This window comes from Mytilus edulis, chromosome 2 (genome assembly GCF_963676685.1).
Source record: "Mytilus edulis chromosome 2, xbMytEdul2.2, whole genome shotgun sequence".
NCBI classification, from domain to species: Eukaryota; Metazoa; Mollusca; class Bivalvia; order Mytilida; family Mytilidae; genus Mytilus; species Mytilus edulis.
Window position 1 is genome coordinate 41323227 of NC_092345.1, and position 15724 is coordinate 41338950.

Consider the following 15724-nt stretch of genomic DNA (forward strand, 5'->3'; position numbering starts at 1 on the left):
ATGGATCACGAAAAACATGCAGGGGCGACACCAGAGTGAAGAGAACTTGCTTTTTGTTGTCTGTTGCCAAGACGGCAAATTGTTTTCGTCCCGAGAAAAATATCATGCCCAAACACAATTTCGGTTGTTTTAACCTTTGCTTATACTTAAATTCAACACAAATGGGATTTATCAAATTATATATTTTTCTGATTTGTGCACCTACCTGCTTGGGAATTTAAATAAGTGAGAGTGATTCCACTTTGTAGACAACAGTTTTTGTTTTATTAAGTCATCCGTATCAGATAATTTAGCAATGTCGATTTACGATTTATTAGAAAACACTCAGACACATATAAACGTGTAACATGAGGTCAAATATATAATATATTATATGCAAACAACATGACAGAAGAACGATTAAACATATTTAAATCAATATATACAGCTCATTAGAACCAAACAGTGTGAATGATTATAAAAAAAAAGATATACAACATATATGGATCGATATGACATAAATCAAAGAAATACATTAACTTTTCTGATGAACAATGATAGCTTTTTGTATAGTGCAGTATTACAATAAGAGAGTAAACCTTCTAACTTGATAATGCTCGGGTGAGCTGTGTAGTACATAGGTATGTACTTGTTTCTTAATAAAACAATATTTTCATTTTTACATATAAACATAATATGGAATTCATCTCCAATACCATTTGTACATAAGTTACATGTTCTTTTTTCCCTTGGGATATTGAACCAACGACCAGTTTCTATAGGTAAATGTAAATTAGATGTACGCAGTTTGGTTAACCACGTTCGATTATAGTCACTAAGTCTCAATAGGTAATTTTCCAAACAAAATTGTTTTTTGAATATCGAATAAAAGAGGCCACGGGAGGAGTTTTGTATATCACTTTACCACTTTTGTATAAACTGGTCACATAAAATTTGCTTCACAACAATTTTATCAAAAAATGCATACTGGTTTTTAAAAATGTAACTCATCCCAACTTCATCAAAAATAGTTTCTACATGTTTAATCCATTTGAAGGTATATTTAGTTTTACTTTGTAAGGATAACATCAGTTGATATAAAATACTACTTAGTTTAGTATCATTTTGTACAAGTCTTGTCCAGAATGATACCATTCTAAGTTTAACTTTAATTTCGAGGGGAAATCTCCCAAGCTCACCCAAAACCATAAAATTTGGCGTAGTGTTCCTTACTTTGAGTACTCTTTTACAAAACTTCAAATGGATTTGCTCAATAGTTTTGAGGTTTTCGTATCCCCAGATTTCGGAACCATACAATAAAATTGGTTCTATCATCGAGTCAAATAGCTTTAATTGGATATCAACAGGTATAGACTCATTTCTGATAAGTTTATAAATACAAAACATTGCCTTTTCTGCTTGTTCTACAAGTTTTTTTTGTCTCAATAAATGTACCATTATATTTAAATATAACACCTAGGTAAGGATATGTATCTACAATATCAAGAATTTGACCTTGTAATGTAAAACTGAAATTGTGGTTTACTTTTCTTTTAGAAAAGATGATAACCTTGGTTTTATTTACATTTACTTGTAGTTTCCACAATGAACAATAAGACTGAAATACATCAAGAGCTTTTTGTAAACTATCTTTACTCTCTGCTAAGATAACTGTGTCATCAGCATATAATACAATGAAAATTTTATAAAAAGTATGTAATTCACTTTCAAGTTTCTCTTTAATTAATTCTAAGGGCAGTCCATCTAGCTGACAAAAATAGTCTTCAAGATCATTTAAAAAGATCGAGAAGAGAAAAGGCGATAAATTCTCCCCCTGTCTAACAGACATGGAAAGAATTCTGACTGAGAGTCATTAAATTGAACACAAGACTTAATGCCACTGTACATATTATATACAACTTTAAAACATTTCCCTTTAATTTCACTTTTTTGTAATTTTTTCCACAGCCCTGTACGCCAAACAGTATCGAATGCCTTTCTAAAATCAACAAATGTACAAAAGAGTTTCTTCCCAAAAGAAAAATACAGTTCAATAAGTGCATGTAATACAAAAATATTATCTTGTGTAGAATATCCCTTACGGAATCCAGTCTGGTTCTCAGATATAATATTCAGTTCATTAGAAAAAATATTCAGTCTAGTATTTATAATGCACGTGAAAAGTTTCCCAATGCAACTAATGAGAGTAATTGCTCTATAGTTATCAGGATCAATTTGGCATCCCTTGTTTTTGAAAACTGGTTTAATAATACCAGAAGTCCAATTTTCAGGTATAATACCTGTATTCAAAATGATATTGAACAATTTACAATAGATAGATACTAGACTAGGAGGCGAGTGTTTCAAATATTCGTTCAAAATTTTGTCCAAGCCCAGTGCTTTATTGTTTTTAAGCCTTTTATAGCTTCACTAACTTCTAGTTCAGTTATGACTCCGTTTAAGATCTCATCACAAATTGGATTATTACAAACATCATTTATATTAAAGTCCTCCTCTTCATCATCACCGACATAGTCACCAGCGTTTAATTTTTTGAAATATTCATAAAATAGTTCAATATCTATATCTGGACTTTCTTTTCGCCTACTAGAATATTTATGTAATGTTTTCCAGAATGCTTTAGTGTCCGATCTAGATAAAGACCTAAGCTCACTGGAACATTTCTCAGAGTGATCTTTGAAATTTGTGTTCAGAACCTTTCGGTACTCCTTTGCTATTTTATTCATGGAGTCTTTATTTTCAGTTGTCTTGCGTTTTGAGTAAGAATCCCTGGCTTTGTGAAATTCATTACGTTTTATCTTACAGTCAGTATTAAACCACGGTTTAAAATCACTTCGTTTTTCTTGCTTTCTTTTCCTCGAACCAAAGACAGAAGATGCGGTATTCATCAATGAGCTACCAACATCATGCAATATACCGTTAATCTGTTCAGGCGTGACATCGTCGATATTTACATGATCGAGTACACCGTTCACCTGTTGTAATACTTGATATGTGTCATCACTGAGCATCTGTTCAAACTCGGGTGCCTTTTGAGAGTTCCATTTGATGTGAGTATTACCTTTATTATTATTTTGTTCTGTCTTTAGTGCCACTGGAGGTGCACTGTCAATCGAAAAATGTAATCGACAATGCACATCAGAGAACATGGGATTGAATTCAATTACTTCAAAATCTACAATTTCATCAAATAAATGCGGAGATACAATTAAATAATCAACGAGGCTTGCATCTTTGCAAGTAGTTTTACCAATACATTTGTCTTTACCAATACGACCATTTGCAATACAAATTGAACATCGTGTACATAGTTCCACAAGTTTTTTACCATATTTATTGACACGTGTATTGTCTAAACTAAATCTTTCAGTAGGAATACCTTTTTCTGTCATAAGATTGTATAACATAAAATTTTGATCGTTTGTCACTTCATTATCAATGTCTAGAATCTCAAATAAGTGTTCATCTATTTCAACAATGTCACTTAATTTTCTGGTTCTTGAATTAAAATCGCCGACCAAAGCAACTTTTTCAGTATTTTTTGAAAATTTTAACAGTTCTTCTTCCACTTCGGGGAAGGCTTCATCTGATGAATATTTAGAAAATCCAGGTGGAATATATAAACAACCAAGTAAAACAGAAGAGTTCAAATTATGAAGTTGTGTAGGGTCTTTAAAAATTTCAACCCATAGAACAAATTCTGACTCTGATTTTAAAAAATTCAAAAATGTTGACAAACTTTTTTTATAAATAATTATTATACCACCAGACTTTTTGTTACATTTTTTTCTGTGTTTAGCTACAAAAGTATAATCGTCTGGTAAATTCAAATGGTCAAGTTCATCAGTTTTAGACTCTACAAAAATTGAGATATCATATTGTTTGATAAGCAGTTCAAAATCAGGATTCAACAATTTCGACTTAATTCCACATACATTTAGAAAAGTAACTTTGAGTTGATTACAATTGTCAGTAGAATGACCTTTATTTTTGTCTGATGTGTTGTACTAACTTTCATTATTCGAGCGCACCGGTTGTCCGGGTATTGTGTAATTCTCTTGATGAGGATGAAATTCGTTATAGAGCTGGCCGTCGACATATAGCTTATCATAAACAAGTTTGACTTTCTTCTTCTGACGTTGAAATTCTTTAAGCTTCGGTATGAGTTGCTTACGTCGCTCGTAAATTTCTCTTGGGTACTGTTGATAGACTGAAAATTCATGTTTATTTTTCAATTTATCGACTGCAGCTTTTCTTACTCTTTCATGGTCATTATAGGATGTAAAACGCGCAATTATACTTCTATGTTTTCTATCCTGTCGTTCACCGAGTCTGTGTACATTTTGAAAGGAGACATTGTTTGAATCAGCAATACCCAGCTCGTAATAAAGAAAATCACGTAGTACATTTTCGGTGTTTTCTTCATACCCATGAACATTTGGAATGCCAGCAAAAATTAAATTGTATTTCATTGAGTGGGTTTTGAGTTCTAGAAGTCTTTCAGAAATTTCGTAGTTTTCCCTTTCAAGACCCATATTATTTTGTTCTAGCTGTCTGACCCTTTCTTCAATATTATGATGATGCTGTTCTTCATTTTGTAGTATTTTGGATTGATTTTGTTGAACTGTTTTAATGTTTTCGATTTCTGTTTTCATTGAAGAGATATTTCTTTCGAAATTTCCAAGCCTGGCATCTAACACATCTAACATATCTAACTTTGCTAACCTTTGATTTAATGTCATTTCAAGTCGTTGGATACGTTGGTTAGTGTCATTGATATTATTGAATATCATTTGTTGTGAAAGATGTGCTGGGATGTCTGATGGTAAAGGTGGAGGTGGAGGTTAAAAGTTTGGCACCAATGTTTGCTGTGGTGGACCGTTTGGTAAACCCGGGAGGGGGGTGCTCTGTAACATCGGCCGGCTCGGACATTGTAGTGGAATATTAGGACTACATGTAAACGTTTGGTCTTTAGAACTCATTTGAATATTGTTTGTGTTTTCTGGTTGATCAATATATGATCCGTGAAGTGATTCGTGTGCTTGAGTGAGAACATCTGAAATGTTTTGATTGTGAGTCGCCATTTTGGACGCGGCTTTGTTTGGTGTGGTCAAATCTGTTTTCGATGAATTATTCCTAGTCTTGCGTTTGTTTCCCATCAAAATGAATAAATGTCAATCATCTGATCATATCTCTGATCGATTTGCACAACTATAATGTCAAGAACCACATTTAAATACACTAATATTACTTTTGTGTCGGAGCAAATTTTCTTACGTCGTGTTCATTCCGTCATGTTTTTTTTAACAATAGTTAAAAAGAACGTGAAAAAAACTTTTATTAACGCACCTGTAGTCTTTCTTTGACAAAGTTTTGGTTGCGAACGTCTAGACGGACACCTCTGTTGCAGTGGACTAGTGACGCAACGTTTTTGCTGCCGGAAATGCAAGGGAAAGGGATGCCTCTTTATTTCATTCGCAGTCACAATGCAATGAGTCATTTACATTTTTTAAAGTGTTTCAATGTCAAGGTATGGAGGTTCATATTTGCTGATTAGACTAAGAGTGAAATCTGAAATGGAGCTACATGCAGAAGGCGTCAAATTGGACGTAGCTTTACCTAACTGTCAGTCCGGCTCTCATCCATTACAACTGTTTCTTCTTTTTCGTCACTTTCCGGGATTTGTTTTGATACCGGCGGTGTTTCATTTTGACTTTCTGAAGATTCACTTTCTCTTATTTTCTTAAACATAAAAAAAATATTTCCATACACCAAATATAGTTGACCTATTGCATATAGACGTCGCGTACGGTGTTGGTGATAATACGGGTTTTGCTTTCCAGTTCGCCTTTATTGCATTTGTTAGAAGTTTCGGAATTGATAACTATATAATTACATTAGATGTATGTTTCATTATAATATTTTATTCTGATTGGCTAACTGCACATCACGTGTTAATCCGTAAATGATAACACGTCATTCATGATAACACGTGCTCCAACAATAAAGTGCACAGGTGAATTAAATAATAAAATATATGAAATTCGTGTTTTCATGATCATAGCTAAAAAATGTAATTATAAGTATTGAATGCTTCTTTTTGTAACTTTATAGGGTTGTAAAAGCGTTGACCGTGCGTATATTTTTTTAGAATGAAGCACTTCCGCGCTTCATACAAAATGTACTTCGGTCAACGCTTTTACACCCCAATAAATTTACAAAAAGAATCATTCAATTCTTAAAATAAATGTATATATCAAAATGTGAGTAATTAAAAGTAAAAATGGAAAATGCCTTAAAATCAATACTTTTATTCATTTTGTTACTCGAATGATCCCTCATAACACTGATTTTGATCGTGTAGACAAGTAACACCGCGACATATGATCGGCGTTGCTTTGAAGTTATTCTTGTCATTTTTTAAACTTATTAAAAAAAAGTTGTACTCCTAGCAAGAATAGTCTTTGGTGTAAATGGTGTATGTTTTATTTATGAAGTCATCGTTAACTGGACGCGTCTGACCAGTACGAAAAGTTCACTTTGTTTTGTGGTCAAGCCGAAAATAGAAAAAAAATATGGATAGGGGTGAAGTTAAGAGTGATTTTAAAAGGTAATTCAAGTATATTATTCCGAAAATGATATATCTTTTTATTCCGTATATAATAAGGGAAAAAAATAAAAAGTTTTGTTACAACATTTCAAAAGATCGTGTCAGAATTAATGATTTTTAGAAATTTGTATTTCTGTCACAAAACCCAAATCTCACATATTTTTTGGAGCTCTTCAAAAATCGAACGAATGCTGCAGATCCAAACCACAATTTACATATCCACTCTTCCTGTGTCAAAATTGTACAATAAATATACAACTTTCTATGTCTTCAATCAGTAAGTATTGTTACTTTCTTATTATCATAAACAAGCTTCTGTCCAAGTTTGGTAGAAATTCAGTATAGTTTAAGAAAGTAATTAAAATTTCAAAAACTTTAACCACAGAGTGAATATTTGTGGACGCCGCCGCCGACGACGACGCCGACGACGACGGAATGTAGGATCGCTTATAGTCTCGCTTTTTCGACTAAAGTCGAAGGCTCGACAAAAATTAAACGCGATCTTTTTATTTTGGTCTAGTCAAAATGTCACAAAACGCCGTTTTTTACATTTTTGTTACAAGTATGATAAGTCATATTATACAGTTTTGGAGGGGGGAAATTTGAAATTATAATAGCACAAAAAAATACTATATAACATTAAAATCTACTGTTCAGGAATTTATTTGAACCCATTTTCGATCACATGTCGGAAGAATTAACGACACAGTCAGCGACTACTTTTGTCTAGACATAATGTCACACCATGCTTTTTTACTTGTTTTGACGTTACATTCTGTAAAACTTGACATTTAGTGCCTAACGTCGCAAATTACGGAAGCCTTTACGTGCCCTGCTAATTAACTTTTTTTCCAATTTGATATGACGAATTATGAATTTGATTTAACAGATTATGAATTTGACATAACAAATTATGAATTTGATATAACAAAATATGAATTTAATATAACAAATTATCAATTTGATATAACAGATAATCAATTTGGTATAACAAATTCTCAATTTCATAGAACAGATTATCAATTAGAAATAACAAATTGTCAATTTGATATAACAAATTGTGAATTTCTCTACCAATAGTATGATTTGATTATAATAATGAGATTGATTGAAACATTGCGTAACCCAAAGTGTCGCATTTTTTTTGTGTATCGATTCATTGTTTATCTGACGTCCAGCGACAAATATGTCATTGAATGCTTATTCAAAACTTTCTTAACAGGTTTAATGTTTCTGAAACCTTCTTCCTCCCCTTTAAATATTATTTGAAGCAGTTTGGGGGACTTGTTTGAACGTTCTCTATTCAGTACATGGGACCTGGTGTCTCAGAACGAACGATTATAATAGAAAAAGGATCAATTTATATTCGGCACATTTTCAAATCAGAAAGAATGGATAGTGTGTTTCTAGGGACATGGGAACATGCACTTGATAAAAAAAAATGCTTCCCCTTCCTCAAAATCCTGGCATGCATCTTTATCAATTTCGATGGGCACATACAAGGATTAATATGAAACATCCGTAAGTTCATCCTTGCATTTTTCTTTATATATGTTTGTTTCAATATTTATTTTGTTTGCACACTTTTTATTAAAAACCAAGACCCATGCGCGAGATCGAGAAGAGAAAACCCATGCACAATCAGTGCAAAAGGGATATGCTATATCAAATTTATATATTTTTATTTCAAATTATCATAATTTTGATACGATATCTTAACAGATTTTTATCGAATCTAGTTAAAATTAATATCTGTATCTGTTTCGGCGAAGGACATTTTAGCGCATTGGTAGGACATTTTAAATAAAAATATCTAACGTTTTAGCGCCAAAGAAAAGCCCATTTTAGCCCAAAATTTTAAACCCATTCGAACGAAAATAGAAATTATCATTACCCATTTTAGAGCAATACTTTAATCCATTTTATGATTAATGATTAATGATTAATGATCAATTTTTTTTTTAAATAGAAGCAAGACAGCACAATTTTAAAAATATCATGTCCATTAAAATATAACACTAAAATTTTAAAATCAAATTCACTTTATATTCCAGAGAACGTACGTAATGGGCTCTGGGTATACCCACTGTACAATACTGTTCATAAAGTTGCAGTAGGAACTGATTTTTCTCTTTTTCTTGTTTAGATTGTGGTGCACATTCGTCTTTATATTGTATTTTTATATATGTTGTTGTTTGCAATTTGATGATAGTATCAAGAAAAACGTAAATAGCTGAGTGACAACTATAGAATTACTTTTATTTCCATGATGAACCAAAGTGAACATATATATATACATACAACTTTAATATTAAGCCAGCATAAATTTATGCTCGTGGTTTTAGTATTATTCAACTAGGAAAGTTTTCGCTAAAATGGGCAGTAGTGGGGGAAGTGGGCATTCTGGGCCACTTTTTCTAATGTTAACCCTATGGGGAAAAGGTAGCCTCCCGATGTGAGGCTAATTTTTATGACGTCATTTTTAGGTATTATGACATTAATTAATTAATTTCTTTAGATAAGGTCACTATTAAGTGTTACTAATTACGTTTGTTTTTATTATGGATAAGTATATATATTTTTTTTCTTTAAATTTGATGAAAATTCCCAGTCTATTAATAGATAGACAGGAAAATCCCACCTTAGTATTTACAGTTTAGTATTAGATGTCTCTGGTATTACATATTCACCTACGGCTATCTATCTCTGATAATCACTCTGATAACATGATTATTAAATCAATATTGAAAGCGTGTTTAAACTTGACCAGTAGTGTACGTAGTGACCTTTAACATGTTGATACGTGTCAATAAATCCGCCATATTGAATTCTTATACAAATCATTAAATCGTTATATTATTGACACTATTTAGTATAATGTATCTTAATATTTTTGGTTTGGTTTGATTTTTTTTTTTTATAAGTATTTTATTTCGAATATATCATTGCTAAATCACTGAAAGTGCGCGTAAACTTGTCTGTGTCATAATCAAGTTTAGACTTGTCAATAATCCGATTTAAATGTAATCGCCATGTTGAAAATATTATAAACATAGTTATGCAGTCTTTCGAAAGAAGTAAATCATAATATAAGTTGAATTAAATAGTATTATTCTTACAAAGATGAGATTTATCAAGTAGTTAATTTTAATGTGTTCGATGATACATACTGTTATTTATTGTTTTAATATCCAACTATAATCCCTCCGTTAAGTTAATCATATAATATATAGTATACATTGAAAACTTGTTTTATTATTTCCTCGATCATATTAACTTTTAAACTGAAATCCTTTTACTATAAAATGCTAAACTGATAAACAAGACATTTCAACACCTTCTGTTGACCCCAATAACCTGGTGTGATTAAGTACACGAGTGAATGACCATTAATGTAAACATGTCAAGTAAATCTTTTCAAATAATGATTATTTCAACCCCCCCCCCCCTTTTTTTTTTAATTAGGCTATACTTAAACTTTTATTCATTTTCGATAAACTTATTCATTAATAAATGCTTTTATTTCAAACTATATTGTATTACATCAGGACAGACTGCAGAAATTATTTTTTTTTTTTTATTATTATTTTGCCTTGCTAGCAAAGAAAAATACGTCTGGTCGCTCCAACAGGTAAATTAGACTGAACTGATTATCGATCGAAAAAATTTGCCGGATTTGAAATTAACCAATCAGATTACGTAAATTACGGAATTTCCAAAATTTATGAAAATTCTGCTATATAAACGCTGTGAATTGCAGGGCTCGTACAGTCTTATCGATGACACTCTAAAGGTGAAATCAAGTTTACATTAGCAGACTTATCTTAAGGATTTTTAAAAGGTTTGGTATGGCTAATAATTTGTTTATTTTAAACAATTATTTAACGTTTAATAGTAAAGCATTGTATGATATGAATTATAGTTTTCTTGATAAATTTTGTTTTTAAATTACCAATTAATTTTACGAATAACAATTAAATGGAATGGACAGATGCATATCTTTAGAATGAATAAATAAAAGGGGGAGGCTGTATTTTAATTTTGAGTTCTCGAAAGTTTGAAGTAGTCTCCTGCACTGGTAAGGTGTACTGACTTAGGGCAGTGTCATGTAGCTAACAATGGAGAGGAAGTGTCATGTGGCATGCCCCGCTATAGTCAGGAAGACCTCTCCGACCAAAACCTTTGCAGTCTTGCTTAACTGCGAGAGCAGCTCTGTTTCCAGTGATGGAAATGTTGACGGGCGGTGACTACTTTGGCGAAAGCCTTAGTCAAACATTCTTGAATATCAATCAGATCGTTATTCATATCAGTATCAAGACTGGGAACCCATACGGTCGGTAGACTGAGGAGTCGTTTTTCCGACCCGTGGGCGAGTACCAGTGGCGATAGACTCCTTTGATATGAATAATGGCTGGTTGTCTGTATTATATTATGAAAACTAATAATAATAAAAATAAAAATGCTTTAACAATATTAAGCACACTTTTACGTTTCAGGTTAAAAAGATGGAACCAGCGTCGAAAAAAGTCAAGATGACAAAATCTCCAATCAAATGTGGTGTATGCGGAAAATCGTTTTCCCATAAAGAGAGTTTAATGCGCCATAGGAGATCGGTCCATACTGGAATGAAATGGCATTGCCCCACCTGCGATATGGTATTTTCAAGAAAAGACAACTACCAACGCCATAAGCGAAACCATGACAAACAACCAGTTCAAAAGGGTGGTGGTGTTACTACGACTAGTACAGAAACAAATGAAAAGACGGATCCATGCAACTTCAAAGCGCTCAATGGAACCGTTGAAACACATACGATCGATGCAAAAGGATTGAATAAATTTGATCCAATGTCATTCCTAAAAAGCCGATATGATGATGTTAAAAATGTCATCAAGCGTAAAATTAATGAAAGAGGTGGATTGAAGTGGTATCTATCCATGAAAGTTAAAATGAGCAGACAAAAAGAAGATGCCATAGAAACTGCAGAGCCGCATTTCCGGGGGAAATGCCAGACCAGTTTAAAATTGGAGGATATCGATGCTGGATTAAAGGAATCTATCAAAAAGATGTATACATCTTTCATTGAATATCAGCGACAAGGGAGTAATTGGACGGTGGATAAAGTGGTAGATCTTACCATACATATGGCAAGGTACAGACCACTAAAAGGCTCAAGTTATATTCCACTTCCAATCAAACTTAGATCTAAACATGCAATAGTCAATGTGAAAAACAAAGATAGCAAATGTTTCATGTGGTCGATTTTGGCAGCAATTTACCCAGCGAAATGTCACAGAGAGCGAGTTTGGAAATACAAGGGACACGCTTCAAGCTTAAACTTTGATACCATCATGTTTCCTGTGAAATTAGCTGACATACCAAAGTTCGAAAAGCAGAATGAAATATCTCTTAATGTCTTTGGATTCGACAAAGGCGAAGTATTCCCTATACTTATTTCAAAACATCGATTTGAACAACATGTTAATCTACTCATGATATCGGACAACAAGAAGTCACATTTTTGCTGGATTAAAAATCTTAATCGGTTGTTAGGTGACCAGCACACACATCACGGACGACATTTTTACTGCCCATACTGCTTACACGGATTTACCAAAGAAAGAATATTAAGCAACCACCTACCATACTGCCAAACCCACGGACCACAGAAAATTGAACTCCCAACTGAAGACAATAAGTGGTTACATTACAAAGATATTCGGAAACAGCTTAAGGTGCCATACATCATATATGCAGATTTTGAATGTCTTCAAGAACCAATTTTGGATAACAACGAGTGTGATCAAAAGACGAAAAAGACTACGTTACATGTACCATGCGGCTTTGCTTACAAAGTGGTAGGTCTGACACCTGAAACATCAAATGAATCAGTAGTTTATCGGGGTGCTGATGCTGCTGATAAATTTGTGGAGTGTAGGTACAAGAACAGGAAGAAATAGAACAGAAATTTAAGCATTGCGAACCCATGATCATGACTGGGAGTGATTGGCAATCCTTTAAGAAGGCAACCATGTGTCACATATGTAAAAAAGAACTAGCAGACATTAGAGTACGAGATCATTGTCACGTGACTGGAAAATTTAGAGGGGCAGCTCATAACGACTGTAATATCAATTATAAGTTTACAGGTCGAACTCCAGTGGTTTTTCACAATCTGAGAGGATATGATAGTCATTTGATTATGCAAGCTATTGGAAAAGTTGAAGGAAAGCAGCTGAATTGTATCGCGAATAATATGGAAAAGTATATTTCTTTTTCATTGGGATGTATGGACTTTATAGACTCACTCCAGTTTATGTCTTCCTCATTACAAAATCTCGTGGAAAATCTCGCAAAAGAAGGTTCGAGTAAATTTAGACACATGACAAGCCACTTTGGAGAAGAATGGATAAGCCTACTTCTGCGTAAACAAGTATACCCATACGAGTACTTTGATTCCGAGGCAAAGTTTTTAGAATCTCAACTTCCACCGATTGAAGATTTTTATAGTACACTATCGGGAGAAGGTATAACCACACTGGACTATGCGCATGCACAACAGGTATGGCAATTGTTTAACATACAGAATCTCGGACAGTACCACGATCTATACGTTCTATCAGATGTCCTTGCATTAGCCGACGTCTTTGAAAATTTCAGGGAGATCTGTCTCAACTACTATGGGCTGGATGCTGCACATTTCTATACCTCGCCCGGTTTAGCCTGGCAAGCTGCCTTGAAAATGACAGGTGTCAAGTTGGAATTACTCACTGACATAGACATGCATTTGTTTATAGAGAAAGGTTTAAGAGGTGGAATATCAATGATATCCCATCGCCATGCCAAAGCTAACAATGAACATGTACCAAGCTACGATCCAAATCAACCCATTAATCACGTGATGTACCTAGATGCCAACAACTTATACGGATGGGCCATGTCACAGGCACTTCCAGTTGAAGGTTTCAGATGGATCAACGATTCTGAAATTGAGAACCTAAACATATGTGACATTGCAGACGACAGTGAAAATGGTTATATATTAGAAGTTGACTTAGAATATCCAAGAGAGCTACACGACGACCACAACGAATATCCACTTGCTCCAGAAAAATTGAAGGTCACAAATGATATGTTATCACCCTATGCGAAAAAGCTATTGGACGATTTGAGCTTAAAAGGTACCTCAACAGAAAAATTGATACCAAATTTACATCCAAAGCAAAAATACGTGGTACATTACAGAAATTTAAAGCTCTACTTATCACTTGGAATGAAACTAACAAAGATCCATAGAGTCATGACATTTGAACAACTACCCTGGCTAAAGACATATATTGATTTCAACACAGAGAAGAGAAAACTTGCAACAAATGAGTTCGAAAAGGACTTTTTCAAACTCATGAATAATGCAGTCTTTGGAAAGACGATGGAAAATTTAAGGAAGAGAACAGATATAAAACTTTTGAATGACCAATCAAAGGCCAGAAAATTAATCAGCAAACCAACATTTCATGCCTTCAAAATATTCAACGACGACTTGGTGGCTGTTCACATGCTGAAACAACGATTATACTTAAACAGACCTATTTACGTGGGATTCACTATACTCGATTTGTCAAAGACACTTATGTACGATTTTCATTATAATTACATAAAGGATAAATATGGATCTAGAGCAACACTCTTGTTTACGGACACTGACTCGCTATGCTACAACATCAACACTGATGATATATATCAAGATATGATGGAGGACAAACACTTGTTTGATACGTCAGAGTATAACCCTGAACATGGTCTTTATAGCACTTTGAATAAAAAGGTGTTAGGAAAGATGAAAGACGAAACACATGGTATTCCCATACAGGAATTTGTTGGTCTCAAGTCAAAGATGTACTCATTGATATATGAAGAGAATAAAAAACTATGCGAGAAGAAGACAGCGAAGGGTATAAAGAAGAGTGTGATCAAACATGACACAAGACATGAACATTATAAACAAAGTTTATTCAACAAAGAAATCCACATGTCTACCATGACACAGATCCGTTCATATGACCATACGTTATATAATATATCAATCAACAAACTGGGCTTATCCCCTTATGATGATAAAAGATACTTACTAGATGATGGGATACAAAGTTTGGCCTATGGACATTGGAGAATATAATAAGGATGAAAATCAATATTTTAATCACTCTACGTCTATCATTTGAAGGAAGCGGACGTGTTTAGAGAGCTCTTTACGATGTCTAATACTTGTCCCGTGTGTGAGATAAGATTTTCAAGAAAAGATAATATGTTGCGACATCATAGAAATATGCACGGAATTAGTCAACCATATCTACAGAGCAATGGTGTATATCCACAGTCGACTCCGTCGCCTCCGCCTCCTCCGCAAAAGGAAGATAGCATGTCGCCTCCTCCTCCTCCTCCACCTCCTCCTCCTCCACAAAAGGAAGATATCATGCCGCCTCCTCCTCCGCCGCCTCCGCAAAAGATAGGTAGCATGCCTCCTCCGCCTCCACCTCCGCAGAAGGGGAATAGCCAACAGCCGCCACATGATGTGATACTACATCATCCGTTCACTATGATGCTGGCTGGACCTACTGGTTCAGGTAAGACGTTTTGGATGAAAACATTATTGGAGAGAGCACGGACTATGATTACACCATCACCAGAGAGGATAATATGGTGTTATAAACGATGGCAGCCATTATTTAGTGAAATGCAACAGAACATTAAAAACATTTTGTTTGTTCAAGGTTTACCTGAAAATTTGAATGATGACTCATTCATAGACTCTAGATTTCCAAGTCTAATCATTCTAGACGATTTAATGAAAGACGCTACCAATAGTAAGGATGTGTGCGAATTATTTGTCGAGGGAAGTCATCACCGAAACCTAAGTGTAGCTTGTATAATGCAGAATGCGTTCTCGAAGGGAAAGGAAAGCCGAACCATGAGCATCAATAGCCAATATATAGTCTTATTCAAAAACCCACGTGATCAAGTTGGACCAGCCATATTTGCTAGACAGATGTATCCTAATAATCCAAAGAAATTTATGAATAAGTACAGAGAGGGAACACAGCGACCATATGGGAG

The 15724-nt window shown here is 33.9% G+C and overlaps 1 protein-coding gene across 1 annotated transcript; it reads left to right on the forward strand.

Annotated features, from left to right (window-relative positions):
• Positions 1 to 12602: 12602 nt before the first annotated feature.
• On the forward strand, positions 12603 to 14786 carry LOC139510850 (uncharacterized). Its single transcript, XM_071297390.1, has one exon. The coding sequence runs from the start codon at positions 12603 to 12605 to the stop codon at positions 14784 to 14786; it is 2184 nt and encodes a 727-aa protein (XP_071153491.1).
• Positions 14787 to 15724: the final 938 nt, after the last annotated feature.